The sequence below is a fragment of the Copadichromis virginalis genome, linkage group LG13, assembly GCF_057382275.1.
Source record: "Copadichromis virginalis isolate Kocher_CV1m ecotype Utaka linkage group LG13, C_Virginalis_male_GT1.1, whole genome shotgun sequence".
NCBI classification, from domain to species: domain Eukaryota; kingdom Metazoa; phylum Chordata; class Actinopteri; order Cichliformes; family Cichlidae; genus Copadichromis; species Copadichromis virginalis.
Window position 1 is genome coordinate 9,401,848 of NC_140630.1, and position 20,042 is coordinate 9,421,889.

Consider the following 20,042-nt stretch of genomic DNA (forward strand, 5'->3'; position numbering starts at 1 on the left):
GTTGTACGGAGCTTGATCAAGCCTATATGTTACGAATGATTCTGACTTACTAACATAGGCATGGTGGTGACAACAAAATAGGCTGCCACACACTCTTCATAAATCCAAACTTGCATGCAAACTCATTTTTTGTGCAGGGTACGAATGTTTTCATGCAAATACTGTAGTAAATGAGGCCCAGTCTCCTGTTGCAGGGACCCAGTTTTTGTGCAAGCTTCACTTGTCTGCCTGACAATTGGGTGAGGTCTAGCATCCTTTATGACTTGTCACAGTATAAATGCCACAGGTGTTTCCAACATTAACAATGGCTGTTCTGCTGAGGGTTCCTGCAAAGCTGTAACATGCCACCCAGCCACATTTAACCCCGTCAGCCACACAAAGTGCCTTTCCTACCACGTCATCAGTGAAAACGACCTTCACTGAATTGTGACCACAAAATGACCACGCCAAGACCCAAATGGTTCAGTTCCATCTTTTTAATGTGTTAACCTGTCATCTCATAAATCTGTTACACTTCTGAAACAAAATATAGGCAATTATACAGTATGTAAAACAAACCCATTTTATTTTACACTATATACATTACATAACATATGCATTGCAATATGAAAACAGAAGACAAAGGTGATGAAATAGCCACAGAACAGAGGTGACGTATTGTGTTTTGTTTAAGATAGGGATGAGACCCGGATCAAACGGCTTTCGCAAATCTGCTCTGGGCACCAGGTAGGGAAATCTCTTCTGTTGGAGAAAACAATCCCCAACTCCAAGCACATTAAACGTCTCCGTGACTTATTCTACATGCGATTTGATCCAGGCCCAGTTGAGGTTATGAAACACACACTTTTAACATTTCAGCAAAAACCCACAAAGGAAGGCCATGTTGGCACCTGCTCTAAGGATTATAGATTACGCTTGTGTGCATGATGGCAGAAAGAAGAAAACAGAGCATCATTCAATCCCACATGAACTTTGTTGTTATGCTAAATAGACAGATTTCCCAAACTTAAATGTTTTTAACAGGAAAGAATAGGCAGAGGTGGTTAGGGGTGCAGGAATAGCTCCCCCCCCCCCTTTTTTCCAGCCATGTTGAAACATTATAGAAGTCGGGTGTGCAGCTAAGAGGATACATAGAAGTGTTAAGATATTTAAGAATTATTTGAGATGGCTATTTTGAGAAAACCTCACACTGAGAAAGCCATTTTCAGCTAAATGAATTTTTTTCCGTTTACACACATCAGCTGAAAGGACACAGACAGTTAAGAGCCAGTTTAGAGAACATGGTTGAACGCTAACCTCATGTGCTGCTGATGGCTGTCTTTAGTATTAGATTTTTTTTTTTCTTTGATCTAGATACCACGAGGTAGATTTTCTAAATATGGCCAGAGGAAGTTTCAACAACATATTTTAGCATTACAAAAATGAAGAGTGAAATATTTTCGGAGTGCTTGATTCATTTCCCCTCTAAAATAGTACGATTCGCTAAGAGGCTGGTCATGCGGGGTTGATGATGACACTGGCATTTCAACCACTCAAGTGAGGAAAATCAATCAACTTGAATTCATAACTTAAAGGGTAAAAATATGATTATTGTGGCTTAATCTTTTTTGTTTGGCTTAAATAACTTAATAAAGGACTTGGCTGCAGCTATGAAATGACTCCCAGTCTATAATCACGGTTGTTGGCAGGAAGCACATGTATTCATTAATGGCTAAATCAATCACCTGGGACACTAATGCACTTTGCAGGCAATTTATAGTAAAATCGATACATGTTATTGTTTGCTGAAAGAAAAAGGGCAGAGCATTTCTATTCTCACGCCGAGTTCAACCGTTCTGCACTTGATCCTATTGCTTTACAGCGAACTGGAGTCTAGTAAGATGATTCCAGATGTGTCCACAAATACATCGGATGAAAACGTTATGAATAGTTTGTGTGGTTTTACTCTTTACAGGTGGTAACAGATTACCACCTGTGGTGAAACTTTCAACTGTCAGTCCCAAAGAATGGCAAGATTTCTCTTTAATCAGACTTGTGACAGATGAAATCATTTCCCGTGAAAATTTAAAAGACAATGCTGCAGCCGCTGCTGTGCCTCATCTCTGGGACAGAGATGCACTAAAAACCACAAGGTTGCTGAAGCAGGATTTGCGGCCTGTAATAAATTTTATTTTCAATTTTCAGTGTCACGTGTTGATCTGATAAAGAGTCGCTTATATTCATTTTGATCAATTTACTGCATTTTTTAATTATTTGCTTTAGCCTATAAATATAGGGGAAAAAAATTCGGAGAGAAGCTTTGAGAACGTGAACCATTCGACAGGCAAATGTCTCAGATTTCAGGATTACGCACGGTATCTCGGGTTCATCTACACTGGTGTCCTCAGTAGGAACCTCTAGTGTCACAGCTTGGAAAACTAAATGGTACACGTAGACTCTCCTACACAGACAGTGCGCATCTACATGCATGTAGTGTGAGCTCTCATACAGATATGGGTCTTTAAAAAAAAGTCACAGCTGACAATGAAAACTTCTGCAAATATTTCTCAGGAATACAGGAAAAAAAAGGTGTTACACAGAAATTTCTATTAATGAGTCTGACTGGATTATTGAGCAAGCCTTTGCACCATATTTAAACCAGCAGACCATTATTCATAACGCTACAGGCTACACCACTCAATACCACAATATGGAGAGTAATATATTTGGATGTGGATGCACTGTTAACACCACATACATGCTGTTATTGTTACTGCATTATTTCACTGAGGTCAGATAATGGTAACCCACCACTGTTTATTGCTCAGTGTAGTGGAATGTACTATAGCCTATCAGCCATGTTGTTTTAGTTTAGAGTTGCCTGTGTTACAGCGGTGGCACAACAGTCTGAAATCACTTGGATGCTGGCGATTTCAGACTGTTGTTAGCCGAGACTGGTTACAAATAGGGTGCTGCACAAAAAACGTCTTGTGATTGCTTTTGGTTGCTAGTACACCGCTGCAGTTACCCATAGTTTGGATGGTAGATCCACAAATTAAGTTGTGCTTCATCGCAGCAAACACCATTTTTTAAAGGAGGCAACTATTGCTTTTATACCCAAATTTAAGCCTGCACACTGAATCAAACTAAACATTCAACAACTAATTTTTCTGCTCAGGAATGTGAGCAAATAACTGTAACTGTAACAGTTTTTATAAAACAGTAAAGCAGCTGTGGCATAAACCTTACATTGGGTGGTGGTCTAATAAATCTGTAAAAGCGTTGTACTTCTTTGTGACCAGTTTCACCTAGCAACCAGCTAATTAACTGGTCAGACAACACTAGGGCTAACTTTTCTCTAGTGATCAGCGGCGGTGGGTCTCTGTTCAGTCTCTGTGTGACTGTGGAACGCAGGCTGGCTGCAGATGATTCAGGTCTGCATTTTACTTTGTAAACACATTATTTCTGTCCAATGGGCTAAAAGCTAATTCGATTTCAGCCTAACCAGATATAATTAAATGACTGTATATCCAGCTCTTTTTGTATTTTCTTATCTGCTGATGCTTTTTTTTTTTTTAATAAAGTGACCAGAAACTTGTCACTTGTTAAAGACCAGATCTGTACATGACACTCTTATATGTGCATATTCTATGTCTACGCACACAGACGCGCACACACATACACACTATGCATACACACACAAGGTCATATATTATAATGACATCACATTTGTTTATGAAATACATTTTTCTCTGTGCAAATTTGTAACACCAGTGGTTCAATGAAAATAGCAAAAAAATATATATTGCTGAAGAATAAACAAAGATTTCTGATTAAAAAATAAAAGAAGAAACAAAATGAAACGAGCGGAAATGATCATTTTCGTCCACCCTGATGACGGTCACGTGATGAAAACAAGCAGGAAGTCATGACAGCGACGCGCTGAGAGTGAAAAACGGCCAATCGGTGTCCTGTGTTCGCTCAATTTGATCCTGAGGTCCAAGCCATGAGAAGAGTAATATCAGATTACTAAAGATGTTCGTCTGTGAGACTGCAGGGGTCACATGATCAAGGAACTAGGGAGTGAATTTGCTGTCGCAACGTGTCTATTTGTCTCGCATTTCGTCTCCACAGTTGTACAGACCAACTATACGCACACCTATCTACACAACCCTTTTAGTGTTCGTCTCTGTCAAAAATAATACTACACTTATATTTACAACAATTAAATAGAGGTCAATTAAGCACTTGTGTGGTGACGAGTATTGGAATTTGATGCTAGGGAAAGTGGCAAAGCTTTTTAGTTGGTTTTCTCTTTTTTATTTTTTAAAAAGACAACAAATAAAAAAGGAAATTCATCCTGGTTGTTAAAAGCATGTCATGCCAAAAATAAATAAAGGTGTCGTTTTTTAAAAAAAAGGGACAAGTAAGGAAAAAAGGAAGGAGGAGCAATGAAGAAGAAGGGTAGGCTTTCTGTGCAAGATGGCCCTTCTGTGAAGCTTTAGCGCAAACAGCAGTAGCAGTAGCAGTAGTGTTAGTAGCATATGTAGAAGTAGTAGTAGTAGAAGTAGTGTTGGAGTCAAATTTCCGTGCTAGACATTGTTCCCAGGGTGATGTATCCAGGGTAGGGGCCAGAGATTCAGCTGGCTATCCCGATCTAAAGCGGCCTCGGGCCAAGAGTTTTAAAACCCTGACACTGTCAGAAACGGGTCTACAACCCACTGCTCTAACGCCACACGCACACTTCACTGATACACATAACACTGCAGCTCTTTATAAAACGCTGCAACTGGGATTCCGCATGTGCACTGATGAACATCTCCCAGACACACTGCTAGTCGGGCCAGGGGAGAAGATGAAGGCTGGGTGGGATAAAAGTGGAGTTGGGATGAGTGTGTCGCTTGCTCCCTTTCCTGTACTAATGCTGGGATGTCTACAGAGCGTGTTTTATGTGCACGTATGTTAGTGTGCATGTCTCAGTAGCTGTTTTCATGGCCTGCCAGGATGTAGAGGTTGCTGTGGGCTGTAGGGTTGTCCGTAGGCCTGCTTTCCAGCACCACCACCCTGCAACACAAAACACACACGGAGATAAAACATACACACACAACATCTAGTTTAGTTTCAAGTCAAGGTAGCAAAACAATTCACCCTTTCCCAGACGAAAGAACAGCCCAGCTGGTTTTTTAGCGTGTTAAAACAAAACAAAACAAAAAATAAACGGGATATGGTCCAAGCTTGTAAAAACTCTGTTATTTGGAAAAAGGCAGTAGAGAAACATGACTTACTCTGAAGCTAAGAGTACTCTCCTAACCCGGAGGAAAACTGTGAGAAAGCTGTTAGTACTCTTTCAGAGCAACCCAAAGAATCACACATCACAACTTGAAGATACTCAGCCTCAGTAATGAGAAAACAGACACCAAGATGATCCAGCCTCTACACAAGTATGTCTGTTTTGGTGCTTTGTCGAGGGTCTACAACCCCAGCATTAAACTGAAAGAACTTATGGCATCTGACAGTTTAAGCAGGAAGGAATCAGACCAGATATAATTTTGGTGTCTCTTCTCTCATCATTTAATCAAAAAAAATTCCCATATTTTCTCTCTCTGAATTTTCCTGATCACCATCATCTGGCATCAAGCAGGATTTGAAAGTTCTGATAGAAAGCGGCAGAAGTTTTGGGCCGTCTGTGGCCAGCGACCCGTGAGTGTACCTGGGAAGTTTGAGGCCTTTTTCCTCAGCCTCTTGCTCTCTACAGTCATCATGTCTTTAGTGGTGAGACATTAAAGAGAGTGTTAACAGAGACCTAAATGTGTGTCCATGTGTGTGTGACAGGTATGAAACTGTAAGGAAATGCTGGCAGGTAAGTGTTTCTCACCTGTCTGATCCCAGTAGTCTGAAGATGCGTGTGCTGTCTGAGATCTCCTGAGTGATCTGATGAAAGAAAGCAGAAGAGGTGCTAAATGATGCCGTAAAACACTGATGATCTGACTCAGATGTCTCATCAGACTTTTGCCAAATACTCACTAATGATTTAATATAAAGGATTAAGATTTTAAAAAGTGATTTTAAAGACATTTTGCACATGAATAGTGCTAATAAAAACCCACAGAGACCGACAATGACCACTGATTATTCTTAGAGACTTGTGCAAAATAAAACAAGAGACAAAACACTGCAACAGTTTAAAGTGGCGACAGCCTCAGTGAACACAGTAGCAGAGTTTGGACCTGGAAGCACGGTTGATGCGTCATTGCTTAACAGACAGATAGTCAGAGTGAAGCGTTTTGACAGACTGTATGTGCATTTAATCCTGGTTTGCAACCATGTAAGAATGTGTAATTATGATACTATCCATAAGGCCACATAAATATTGGGTAGAAATGGAAACTGATACACCCTGTTATCCCTTGAATTACTGTGATGTGATTTTTTTGAGGCTATATTGAGCACCCACAGTAAGGCCCAAAATCCTAATAAAGTAAGATTAAATAAGACACCCTGATGCTGCGGACTAAACATTATTACAGCGCACAGAGGCCACCTGAAGGGCGTGTTTTACTCTTAAATGTGCTCAGTATGAATCTCACCTCATTAGTCTTGAAACTCCGTCCCTGCATGCCATGTCTCCAAAACGCCAATACACTGTCTTGGAGGCAAACTGGATAAAAAAAGGAAAGAAAAAAACCCCAAGGAAAAACAATACAGATTAAGGTTTGTTTATAGATCAACAGTAACCCACTAGAAGATATCCGTGCCATGTAGTCTTTCTGTTTTTGTTTACCGATGTTTTCAATCTGGAAGTTGAAGGTGAGCTCGGCTGACAACTTTCTGCTGGATTTCAACCGACCCTGGAGATTCACTATCTTTATACACCCTGTAGTAGGAAAAACAAAAAAAGACAGAGGAAACAGTTTGGTAAAACTAATAAAATAAGTGTTAATACCTTCTAAATCTGAACCTGAAAAGATCATAAATGGGTAAGATGAGTTAAAATCTATTAGCGACTCACTGTCGAGGCAGACTAGGATCGTGTCTCTCTCTAGCTGAGTGACATGGATCACACATGTCTGTGGGGTTTCTGCAGAGGAGGAGAAAAAGGCAGAGGATTACTTTGGCTCTCGTGCTGTTCCCACCAAAGAAAACTGTTATTGGTTTAACTTGACAGAGCCGGGCGGTGTTCTCACCTGCTTCTGTGAACCAGGAGGAGGTAGAGTTGGGATTGACTGTGCCAAATCGGACCACCTGGCTGAGTTCAGTTCCTTTACTGACTGCGACACAGATGAGAGGGTAGGTCTGTTCGGGGACCACCAACATTTCAAAGACCTCCAACGGACAGGGTAGTGGGAAGTCAATAGTCTGTTACATAGAAAAGGAAAAAAAGTTTAGAAAGCTATGTGTTGTATTTCGATATAATCATAAAATCATTTGACTGGAATCAGCTGAGCCATTTGCTGACTGACTGGCACCAATATCAGCTGATCTGCCAGGACTGCAGAACTCGTGGCCAAGCAAAATTAACACTGTGCTTGGTCTTTTCAAACTTTTGATCTTGAAAACAAAAACTGCTAGCATTGTGGAAAAATTTCTTGCGTGTGCAAATACTTATTTTCTTTCTTGTAACTGTGTAATAAAACGTGCTTAGGAAAGGAGCTTAAATTAAATGAACATTATCTTGATTTTTGGGGAGATTCAAAACTGACCTTGATGAGCATGAACTTCTGCATTGACTCCACCCACTCCAACAGCATGACACTTGACTGGAAGGCTCCACACAGGTACTTATGACCTGTGTATGGGTTACGAACTGCACAAAAACAACAACGACCATGAATCCATTTGAATTTTTCCTCTTTGCACAAAAATTATAATTCAGTGCTATTTTTTGTTCTGCACAAACACCACACAGGACAGTACAAGATAACACGAGGTAGTTTCATGCAACGAGTCCGAATTTGATACAGTTAAATAAAGTTAGTCACAGAACATAATTAAAAAACAAAAACAGGTGTTCGACAAGAGAAAATATAAAATCAGCATTTACAGAAACTCACCTACGCAGCACTTTTGGCACCCTTTAGTCTCTGGAATCTTATTGGACACAGCAAACTTCCTATAATAAAGAAATATGATCCAAATATAGAGCTGAACTGGCACAAACTTCTGGTTTTATTGAAAACATATTTAAATTAGTTAAAATAAGCAGGAGTGACATTTAATTTATGTAGGGGGGAAAAAACTACAAGGAAACAGAGGCTATAAATATTTCACAGCTTAGATTTTTTAGTTGTAGAGTTACCTGGGAATTATCTTATCAGGCAGCTTGTGCGTGGGAATGGCTACTGGTAACTTCTGTAACTGTCTGGCCTGTTCAAACATACCGCTTAGACTATGGGAGTACAGCTGAGAGGCTTTTCCTGCAATGAAACAGGATATAGAAGAAACAGTTAAAAGGAAATAATAGTAGTGACCTACGATACAAGCTACAAAAGCATATTTGAAGAAATAAAACACATTGTATCAAAAATCATGCGCCGATGATCCAATTTAAGAACAATTTCAGAGACAAATGGGTGAAAGTAATAAGGGCAGTCAAGTGCCACACACTTCTATCATAATGATGTTCGACAACTCACCAGATATGGAAAGAAGACAGTTGTTCATGACATATAACCAGGTACACCGCCGAGGGAAGAGCTGCAGGTGGACACAAAGTAATCTGAGCATCTCAGAGTGCCAGAACATTTAAAACAGTCTGATTCAAAGACTGGACTATCTCACATGTATAACATTACAACTAATATACCCTGTTTTCAGAAAGTATATAGCATTATGTTAAATTACCGATTTCTAGTCTCACCTGTTCCATTGTTGTCTCATGTAGCTCATTGAGGTTTAATGTGTAGATTCCCTCTTCTGCTCCGAATATCAAATACTGGTCTGAAACGCACAAAAGAGCATTTGATCCGTGCTTAGTGAAAAGTGAAAACAACACCTGTAAAATAAACTTTGATAGTGTTTTCCTGTTGGTTACCTCTGGTGTCAGGGTTGATCCACGAAGTGGCACAGTGGATCTTGAGGGGACAGCCGTTGAACACCTTGGAGAAACACGCACCCATCTGGAAACGGGAGAAAAAGAAAGAAGTTCAAGATTATTTTTTTTTTAATTTAAAGGATTCGGAGACCTTGTGATCTAAATGCCTTTAGTGAGACACTCCACACTAAAAAGTAATATTTTAACTTGCTTATGGATTCGTTTTCCATTTTTTTCCAAATGAGTAAATTCATTTCATTTAATATTTTGCACATAAAAAAACTTTTGTATAGGAACAAAAAGATCCGCAATGCCAAGAAGTCTTTACAACACTAATCCAATTAACTCAACTACATTATTTTCTCTTAAAAACAAACAAACAAAGCAAAAAAAACCCATACTTACATGGACTTTGGGTGTTGGGGGGAGACCATTACTGATTGGCTTCTAAGGAAGTGATAAACACAAACACACATTAAAAACATCAATAATAAAATGACTGGATGATATATATGAGCATAACAACCTGTATATATAAAATGTATTCTCCCAGCAGATAGTCTATAGTGCACTTAAAACATGCTTTAAATAAAAGAATTGTAGCTGAATTAGCTCACTAAGCTATTAGTCATAGTTTGAAGTACACCCATCTGGTGCTTCAGTTTGACAAGTATGTAGATGAAGCTATCTAGGTGCATAACTTCTCATACAGCACTCCTCTAAACTTTCTCAAGGGTTGAACATTATGGAATTTATTTTTCCCCTGATTTATAATCCATTATTGACTTGGGAGATGCCCAAATTCCACTTCTTCTTTAAAAAACAGTGATGATCAGCAAGAGCTGCAACAGCAACAAAGGTCAGGATCCTTCACTGGCTTTGCACTGACAAGAACACTACCCAATACATTTCACCTGACTTGGCCTTTCTTCTCCACACAGTGTTATGCCGATTATTAATAATTTTAACAATGGCAGCACTCTGCATCCTCCCTCAAGACCTCTGTGGGTCCTTGAGCCACTCCTGCATGCTTACCGGAACATCCTTCTTGTCCTTCCGTATGGGGACACTAGGTGGCATGGTGGACTGCCTCTCTGCTGGGCTGGCCCTCTCGCCATTGTGGGGAGAGTTCAGCCCATTACCTACAACAACAACAACAGACACAACAGACACAACTTACTGTGTTTGAGTGACACAGGAAACAGAGAGAGCGGGTAAGAGACAGAGAGACTGTGTGTGCGCATGTGAAGCTTTGAAAACAAAGAAAGCCAAAATAAACATGACGCATCTACAAAAACACTTGATTTAATGAGAACAATTTAATTTATAAGACTAAAGACAGCAAGGAGTGTTAATATTAAAGAGTAAACAAAAACAAGCTATTGGGAGCAGAGAGGGGGGGGGAGGGGGGAGGAGGGAAGGAGCAGGCCAGCAGGAAGAAAACAGAGGATCAAATATGGTCATGATCGAGGGGGAGTGTGAATGCACCACAAACTGCAGTCAATTATTGATCAGTTTCTCTCCTTTACTACCCCAGCGAGTAACCAGCGAATGACAGGTAGTAAACGGCAAAACCATTTGAGCTACGCACGAATGTTGCTTCCTGTCGTGATTAGAGCCATAACCATATCGTCAAAGACAGTTCAACTTTCACCTGAGCGTGCCTACAGCACGACCATTCCAGCATGACTGTGCAATTCTACACTATGCTTTCAATCTACTGAACTGTTATTATTTCCAAAACACCATGGTTAATATATCTACCATATACTGCTTATTAAATGTAACACTTTACTGTAAAAGCTTCCAAAGCGCAATCAAAAAACTAGAGAAATAAACTTAAAAATATGCAGGATCTACATTCTCTGTGCAAAATCAAAAAGGCAAAAATAATATCCAAAGAAGCATATCCCTGTCCTGAGATTAGGTCATAGGTGGCAGCAAATTTTAATTGCTCAACTTATCCACTTCCAAGTCAGAGTAACACTATATAACACAATAATAAAAAAAAAATCAGAGCATGACTGAGATACCCGAAATGCTCAACAACAATGCAAACATTTAAAAGGCACACTAGAATGGGGATTTAGTCACTTGCCTAAAGTATAAAACGGGATTACAAACTTTTATAAAATTTGGCATTTCTGTTACTGTTTAATAAGTTCAGTTATAATTTGGCATCTGTAAACTCGTATAAAGAAACATGAAACAGCAAATTTAACTAAAAAACACTTCATTGTCAGAATGTCTACAACGACATATTAGGGCCACTAAAGGCCAAAAAAGGGGGGGGGGGGGAAAGAATAATTGGAGGACAATGAAGGGCTTAATATTCTGAGAGTTAAGAAACTACTTTGAGATTAAAATTGGAAACTTAAAATGTAAAAAAATAAATAAGTTATATTTGAGCTTTTGGGATCCATGCCTCACGTGAAAATCTAACAACACAACAGCTCATTTTCATGAAAACCTTTAACCTCCACTGACCCTAATAGGCCGCTTTTAGAAAGTGAGAGCTGACAATGCACAGAATAATTTTTTGTTAAAAGAATCAAAACTGGACCAGGCAGCCAGGACTATGTTTTCTCCTCTTCCTTTGTCCTAAGAAGCGAGGGGGAGTGGTTTAGCAGCATTTGATTGTTTGGATCACTGGATTGGATGAACCAATCAGTCTTCACAAAAATGACTTTAGAGACAAACAATCATGTTGAGCGTGAGCTGATGAACGGAAGAAACAAAGCAAATAAAAACTTTAAAAAAAGCATTACTGTTAATGGAATCATGGAACAAATAAATCAGACTACAAGGAAAGACTAATGGAAGACCACACAACCAATCGCAGGGGACGACAGGGTCTGCGGACACTACCCAGCTACCAAATCAGCTGCTCTTACTCTCTTTCTTTTCCTCCTGTTTTTCCTGCTCCTCTTTCACCTCCTTGAGAACCTCCCATGCCTCCTCCAGCTCCTCCTCTGTGTGAGGCGTGTGGAGCCACTCCCAGAAATGCCTAAAGCTCCCATCATCCTCTGTGGCAGAGTTTTCGACGTCTTTGAGCTTCGGGCTCTCGTTACCTAGGCTACTGCGGCGGTGGGGCGGCAGCTTCGGGGGCGGGGGACGCGGGGGGACATAGGAGGCAGGCTTGGCGGGGCTCGGCGTCTCTGGCACTGGGCAGCGCTTGATGGTCCCTCCCCCTCCACCGTCATCTTCACTGTGTGAGTGGCTGTCGTCATGTTTTTGATCCGTCTGATTATGGGGTGAGGAGATGGATTTGGGCTTAAGAAGAAGAAGAAGAAGAAAAAGATTGTATAAGAAATCAGTTACTTATTACATATTCTGAGCACTAAAATTGCTACTACTTCAAAAATTCTGCTAACTACAGACACGGTTTTTCCTACCTTAGGAGGAAGTGGGGGTGGGACCCTTGGCCTCATGATGGTGCTTGATTTACTGAAGAATAAGAGGGAAAAATCTGTGACAAGATACTCAAGACAGCTGCCGTTTTTTACAACCAGGAAATATATGGGAAACAATAAATATATGTTAGAATGTTAGCACTGAAGCTATGGTTTGACTTGCCATTTTTAAGCCATTTATAAGCTAAGTTATTACATTCAACGCATAATTACAATCCAGAGTTTTTCCTAAAAAAAAAAAAAAAAAAAACCCCAAACCCAACCATTTTATTGGAAATAGAAAATAAAATTGTCGGATTTGTTTTAAAAATAATCGAAAAAATATGCTGACACATTTGTGAACCCAGATCAGATGAGATGTAATATTTTGCAGGCTCACTGAATGTGAAATCAAAGGCTCAAATAACAGGTTTAACCACAGCCCAATGCCACTTACACACAAACTGATATAATAGAAAGGTCATTAAAGGTTAACCACGAAATATAAAGTAAGACAAGAACTTTAGACAACAGTAAAACAAAGAAGGGTCAGCGTGTGCAAAGCCTCTGAATGGATAGCGCTGATACTGACAAACTTAATAATATTTTAGTAAAAGTATTACTTTTAAAATTAAAATTTATGTTTAGTGTAAATAAATTAGAGTTTGTGTCTTGCTCTCATTTAAAGCACCTCTTAAAATCTTTTTTTTTTTAAGGAAAAGAAATAGAAGAGTAATTGCAATTATGCCTTCCGACCAGCACAATTTCAGAGACTTTATCCATGACATTTTATAAATGTTGTAGTTAAGTTATGGACAAGAACCAATCACAGCACACAAATCAGAATGGAGAGAGGCTGGGAGCCAATCACAGTGAAAAATGAAGATGGGGGTACCAAGAAAAGAAGTTGCAGTATTTAAGCTGAGTGGGAGACACAGAAAAAGATTACCCCCCCTTAAAAAAGCTTAAAGTGTAAACTTTATCAGTACAAAACTAATCTGTGACTGACATAGTTTACACATTCACTTAAGGTGGTAAGCCACGCATGGGTGCAGTACGCATAAAAGCATCTCTAAAGAAAGCCGGAAGAAAGCAGCTCTCTTAGAATGCACTGATGCTAAACACAAGGCTGGTGATAAGGACTATGCAATCAGATTATGACCAAAATATGGAAGCCCGTTTCCACCACTAAAAAAAAAATAAAAAAGTATCCACAACTCTAAATTTCGAGTTATTTTCCCTTATCAGCTCGAAATTCTGAGAAAAGTAACTTGAGTAAATTTCGAGTTAGCTCTACCAATCAGTAATCTACATGAATGATGTCATTTTCTTGTACCTGGAAGGATATGGCGCAGAGGAATGCGCAGTCAAAACCGTATCGCAACAAACTGGTGCTTTTGAGAGTACGTTTGCTGATAGTAACGCCATATGATTCAGCTAACAGCACAAGGATTTCATCATTTGTGAAGCCACGTTGAAAATACTCAGCAATTTGTGCATTCATGACTTATTTACTGGTAGCTTAGCTGTAGCATTTGTAGCTGAGGGCTTCAGCTTCCGGGTAACAAGGAAATGATGTCATTCACGTAGATTACTGCTTGGCAGTGCTACTTTTCTTGAAATATCAAGTTAATAAGTCAAAATTTCGAGTTATGGATACTTTTTTTTTTTTAACCAAAAAACACCAACAAAGCTGAAATCATAACTTTAAAACTTTAAAATGCTGGATGTGCAAAAGGGAATTTATTTGCAACTGAAATTATTTTAAGATGCTTGAAAAGAAACAAAATCTATTCGAATTTTTGATACCTACACTAAAGATTTTCAAAATTTAGTGTCTATGTAATCCAAATGCTCCTAACTTTAACTTTTACTCAGTAACTAAGTTGATTTGGGGACCATCCGTTGGTCGTCAAGTCTGGATGTGAAGGCTTAAGCTGAGTGTTTTCGTGATCAGCAACAGTTTGTGTTCTCAAACTAAACTGGAGACTGAGAAACCAACGGATACTGTACGCTCACTGGCTACAGACTTGTCAATGACAAGCACACCCAAGTTTATCATCCTTTCTCACACTAAAATGCTAATGAATTAACATCATACTTAATCAATAAAACTTAATAACGCTTCATCAAGTCTCCAGTTTAATTAATGTCTAACGTCTCAAAGCAAAGGAGTCAAAAGTGTTATTTTTCCATAGATTTGTATAAAACTGGAAGCCCTTTTTGGAACCAGAACAGTCCCAGCAGAGTGCAGGTTCAAGTCGTTTCTGCATCGGCTACACCAGGGGTAGGCAACTCCAGGCCTCGAGTGCCAGTGTCCTGCAGGTTTTAGATATCACCCTGGGTCAGCACACCTGAATCAAATGATTAGTTCATTCCCAGGCCTCTGGAGTTCTTCATGACATGTTGAGGAGGAACTTTAGCCATTTGAATCAGCTGCGTTGGATGAAGGACACATCTAAAACCTGCCGGGCACCGGCACTCGAGGCCTGGAGTTGCCCACCCCTCGGCTACACTTTCTCTATATTGTTTACATAGAGTCTGAGGGACTAAATATTTTTGTTCCTTTGTCTGGAGGAAATTTCCTTTTTTGTTTGGCTAGAAGATTTTGTTTTTTATCGCTCTTAAACACCTTAAAAAAAAACCTTGAGAGAAAAAAAAAACCCTCCCCCCCACCACAACAGAAACTACAAAAGCTAGAAACGAATAGTTATGTCTATAACTTCTGTTCCCTGAAGGAGAGGAACGAGGTACAACACATAAGTATGGGATATCACGCCCTCGCGTGTCCTGGCTGAAGAAACCTCTATTCACGCCTTTACGGCAGATGACGTGTGATGACACGCGCAAGGCCCCGCCCGCACATATAGCCGCTGCCATCACCGTCATCCCTCAGTTCGATAGCCGCTCTTCACCGAGCCAAACTGCTCAGTGGGGCCACCTTGTGTTGTACCTCGTTCCTCTCCTTCAGGGAACAGAAGTTATAGACATAACTATTCGTTCCCTTTCAGTCGATTCACTCGGTACAACACATAAGTATGGGACCTATATACACGCCCCGCAGAGCAGCCACCGAACCGGAACGGGACCACCACATCCTTAGTGAGTGGTAGACCCAGCAGAAAGGACAGCATGAGCCACCGAAGGGGCTGTAACGTCCAACCGATAAAACCGCACAAAAGTGTGCGGCGACGCCCAATTAGCCGCTGCACAAATATCAGCCACAGGCACCCCTCTAAAAAGAGCCCATGAGGTCGCCATCCCCCTGGTGGAATGAGCTCCCACCCCGTGGGGCAACGCAAAACCTCCGGTGCTGTATGCCAGCGAGATAGCTTCTACAATCCAGTGGGACAGCCTCTGTCTGGACAGAGCTCTACCTCTATTCGGATTAGCGAAGCAGACAAACAACTGGTCACACAAACGCACATCCCAAGTGCGCTCAATGTAGGTGCGTAGCGCACGCACCGGACAAAGAGAATGCACCCTCCTCTGCTCCTCAGATTCAAAAGGAGGGGAGCAAAAGCTCAGCAACTCAAACTCCATTGAACTATAAGATGCAGGCATGACCTTGGGAAGATAGGCGGCATTCGGACGCAATACGACCTTGCGGCCATCAGGAGAAAACTGTGTGCAGGCAGGATGCACAGACAGCGCATGAAGGTCCCCCACTCGCTTCGCCGAGGCCAAAGCGAGAAGTAATGCGGTCTTATACGAAAGAAGTTTCATATCTACCGACTCAACGGGTTCAAACGGAGGGCCACAAAGGGCCTCCAGCACCAAAGACAAGTCCCAAGCCGGGACACTGGACTTAAGCACGGGCCTCAGCCGGCGAACCCCTTTCAGAAAACGCACGGCGAGGGGATGCGCACCTGGTGTCACCCCGTCAAAACCGATATGACAAGCAGATATAGCCGCTAAATAAACCTTGATCGTCGAAAACGAAAGGCCTTTATCCAACAGCTCCTGCAGGAATGTCAAAACATCCACAATAGAGCACTGAAATGGGAGAGTGTGGCGGTCCTGGCACCATCGCTCGAAGGCTCGCCATTTGTAAGCGTACAAGCCTCTAGTAGACGAGGCCCTGGCGCTCTGAATCGTCGCCACCACACTAGGTGGCAGACCCTTAGCAACCAAGTTTAACCTCTCAGCAGGTAAGCATGAAGGTGCCACAGATCCGGGCGCGGATGAAACACTTCCCCCCCCGCCTGAGAGAGGAGATCCCTGCGGAGAGGAAGCTGCCAAGGACTTGCTGCAAGCAGGCTGATTATTTCTGCATACCACGACTTCGCAGGCCACCAAGGGGCCACCAGGATCAGAGAGAGGGAATGCCGACGCACCCTCTCCAGAGTTGGAGATATCATTTCCACTGGGGGAAATGCATACAGGAGCACGTCTGGCCATTGGTGCGCTAGCGCGTCCAAGCCCAAGGGTGCATCGTGGTCGATTATGGAGAAGTACAGGGGGCAGTGAGCATTCACCCTGGAAGCAAAAAGATCTATTTGCGCCTCGCCAAATAGATCCCAAATCTGAGCCACTATTGAAGGGTGTAACCTCCATTCTCTCACCAGAGGACCCCCCCTGGAGAGAAGGTCCGGCCCCAGGTTCAGGTGGCCCGGGACATGGGTGGCTCTTAGAGTCAGAAAATGAACACTGCACCATAACAGCAGAGAGCGAGACAGCTGCAACAGGGGAAGAGAGCGTGTTCCTCCCTGCCTGTTTATATAAGACACCACTGTTGAATTGTCCGTCCTGACTAAGACATGCTGGCCCTGCAGGACTGGACGGAAACGCTTTAGAGCTAAGAACACTGCTAACAGCTCTAAGTGGTTGATGTGCAGCTGGCGCTGAGCCGCGGACCAGATCCCTCTCACTGACGCACCCTCGCACAGCGCTCCCCACCCACTTAGGGAAGCATCTGTGGACACCACCTTGCGAAACAACACCCTCCCAATCCGAGAGCCCTGGTGCAGTAGCCCGGGCTCCCTCCAAGGACGGAGAGCTAGCATGCAAGACGCAGTTACCGGCAGCCTCCTCCGGAGGTGACGCGAAGCACACAAACGGTGAGAGAGAGTCCAGCGTTGAAACGCTCTCATTTTCAACAGCCCAAGCGGCACTACGGCGATCATAGATGCCATCATGCCCAACAAGCGCAATATCGTCTGGAAACGCAGTCTGCGTCCCAGCTGAAATTGAGCGAGGCAGCGATGAAACGCGGCCACTCTGTGCTCTGACAACCGTGCGCGGCTGGAAAGAGAGCATATTTCCAGACCGAGAAAAGCGATCTGTTGACCTGGGATTAGCGAGCTCTTCTGAAAGTTCACAGAGAACCCCAGTGTCTGAATGTGTGACAGAACCCGCGACAGCTGCGTCTCCGCCTGTTCTCTGGAGCAAGCCACGAGAGCCCAGTCGTCCAGGTAGGCCAAGATGCGGATGCCCCTCTTCCTGAGGGGCGCTAGCGCTGCCTCGGCACATTTCGTAAAGGTGCGGGGAGCGAGCGACAGCCCGAACGGCAGCACTAGGTATTCGTAGGCTACGCCCTCGAATGCAAACCTCAGAAACTGCCTGTGTTTCGGGTGTATAGCGACATGAAAATAAGCATCTGTTAGATCGATTGTCGCAAACCAATCTCCCGGGCCGACTGCACTCAGGAGCTGTCTGAGTGTTAGCATCTTGAACCTGTACGTTCGCAGGTACGTGTTCAAGACTCGCAGGTCGAGGATGGGACGAAGCCCTCCCCCTTTCTTCGGAATGACAAAATAACGGCTGTACCAACCTTTGTCCGTCTCCGAAGCGGGGACCACCCGTATTGCTCTCTTCTGTAATAGCGCCTGTATTTCCTCTCTGAGTACCAAGGCTGCCTCGGGGTTGACAATCGTGTTCACGACTCTTTGGAAATGAGGCGGCTTGACCCGGAACTGCAACCGGTAACCCATGGCAACGGTTTGCAGCACCCACGGAGAGGGGGCGCAAGCGCGCCACTGAGGGAAGTGAGCAGCCAGCCGGCTGGCCTGCAGCACTGACGGCGGGGCGCCGTCGCCCCCCAGTGTGTCTGCAGGGGACTGCATCCCCTGTCTGACCTGGCTCATTTCGCCTGCAGGTTGAGCATTTGAGATTGTTTGAGAGTAAACAACACTCTTTATTGATTGCAACATGGGAACATGTACATTTATACCTTTTCCGGGGCATAACAATGAAAAACAGCGGGAACACTCGATGTGGTCGCTTGAACATTCAACACATCTGAACCGTGTGCAGGGGTTATGTGCTTGGGAGACCGCGATAGGGAAGTGCAGCGCCTTCTGGGGCTGACAACCTGAACAGAACTTAAGCGGCACCTCTTGTGCGGCAACAGAGGGGTAAGAGCAGCGTCTCCCTGCTGCCGGATCCCTTCCCCACTCGCAATCACAGCTAGGAGGGCTGAGGCTTCTTCCTCCTGGGCGTCGGGTCCCGTCGGGGGCCCGGGGGAGGGCCTTTGCCCCAGGCCGACTGGCGTGGAGCTCGGGCCGGAGTACGTGCTCTCGCCGGCGGCCCTCCCACTCCAGCAGTGGGCGCCGGTCTCTTGCCGGCTGTCAGAGGAGCGGCGGGCCTGTGAGAGCTAGCAGTGGGCTTGGGCTGGGGCTGGCGTCTGGGGATGATGTCGCGCAGAGCTTCCGTCTGCTTCTTCCTCAGATCGAATCTAGCCTGAATGGCTTCAAGTGAATGTCCGAATAACCCAGCCGCAGACACTGGTGCGTCCAGATACACAGCTCTGTCTCTATCAGGGACGTCGGAGAGGGTCAGCCACAGGTGCCTCTGCGCCACCACTGTCGAAGCCATCCCTCTGCCCAGGGAGAGCGCTGCACAGCGAGACGCACGGAGGATGTAATCCGTGGTGACTCTAACCTCGTTAAGAAGAGGTGACAGCGGGCTGTCCTCCGGAACCAGCGATCCAAGCTCCGCCAGGCACATTGCTTGGTACGTCTGGAGCATGGTGACGGAGCTCATGGCTCGAGCGGTGCCGGCCTGAGCCCGATAAATCTTCTCCAGCTGCGAGGCCGAGAATCTGCAGTGCTTGGACGGCAGAGTTGCGGGGCCACCGACACCATGGTTATGGGACGGGGCCAGATAAGCAGCCAGAGACGGCTCCATAGGGGGTGGGTTAGCTAAACCAGCTCCCTCGGCGCCGTCCAATTCCATGTACTGTCCATAGCCGGGCACAGTGACGCGGGTAGACAGAGGTTTGTCCCATGACGCTGTTAGCTCGCAGAGAAAGTCTGGGAACATGGGGAGGCAGTTTTTGGCCGTTGCGGGCTCCGGTGGAAGGAAAAAACCCGCAAACCGCGACGGCTTCCGAGCTGGTGGAGGAGAGGGCCAGTCCACCTGCAGCTTCTCAGCGGCACGGCGAAACAGGGAGAAAAGAGAGGTGTCATCGTGGCCGACCGGCGCAGCAGCGGCGGCATATTGGGTCGACAATGAGCTCTCCTGCTCATCCTCCGACAAACCATGGATGTCCAGGCCGATGTCCAGCACGTCATCGTCTTCCTGGGGAGCGCTGGCGGGCTTCAACCCAGGCTGAAGCCCGTCAGCGCTCCTGCATGGTTCCGGTCCGTCATCGGCTAACCCGTCAACGTATTCCATGTGGTCAGCCCAGCTAATCGCGG

At 43.8% G+C, this 20,042-nt stretch overlaps 1 protein-coding gene across 4 annotated transcripts in view; it reads right to left on the reverse strand.

Moving 5' to 3' along the window:
- Positions 1-3,512: 3,512 nt before the first annotated feature.
- The window catches only part of LOC146695215 (mitogen-activated protein kinase kinase kinase kinase 3-like), a 49,088-nt gene continuing 32,558 nt past the window's right edge, over positions 3,513-20,042 (reverse strand). For 2 of the 4 annotated variants that reach the window (XM_085477168.1, XM_085477167.1), the window contains 16 exons: positions 12,406-12,457; positions 12,082-12,283; positions 10,046-10,152; positions 9,416-9,457; positions 9,011-9,095; positions 8,837-8,916; positions 8,613-8,673; positions 8,276-8,393; positions 8,031-8,089; positions 7,680-7,783; positions 7,164-7,335; positions 6,989-7,057; positions 6,761-6,853; positions 6,567-6,637; positions 5,855-5,910; positions 3,513-5,043 (listed from right to left, as the gene is read on the reverse strand). In XM_085477168.1, the coding sequence (XP_085333294.1) occupies positions 4,956-5,043; positions 5,855-5,910; positions 6,567-6,637; positions 6,761-6,853; positions 6,989-7,057; positions 7,164-7,335; positions 7,680-7,783; positions 8,031-8,089; positions 8,276-8,393; positions 8,613-8,673; positions 8,837-8,916; positions 9,011-9,095; positions 9,416-9,457; positions 10,046-10,152; positions 12,082-12,283; positions 12,406-12,457 (1,459 nt within the window). In that variant the 3' untranslated portion in view covers positions 3,513-4,955. Of the gene's footprint in view, positions 5,044-5,689; positions 5,744-5,854; positions 5,911-6,566; positions 6,638-6,760; positions 6,854-6,988; positions 7,058-7,163; positions 7,336-7,679; positions 7,784-8,030; positions 8,090-8,275; positions 8,394-8,612; positions 8,674-8,836; positions 8,917-9,010; positions 9,096-9,415; positions 9,458-10,045; positions 10,153-11,904; positions 12,284-12,405; positions 12,458-20,042 lie in introns of all 4 variants that reach the window. The other 2 variants (XM_085477165.1, XM_085477166.1) reach the window with 2 other exon arrangements.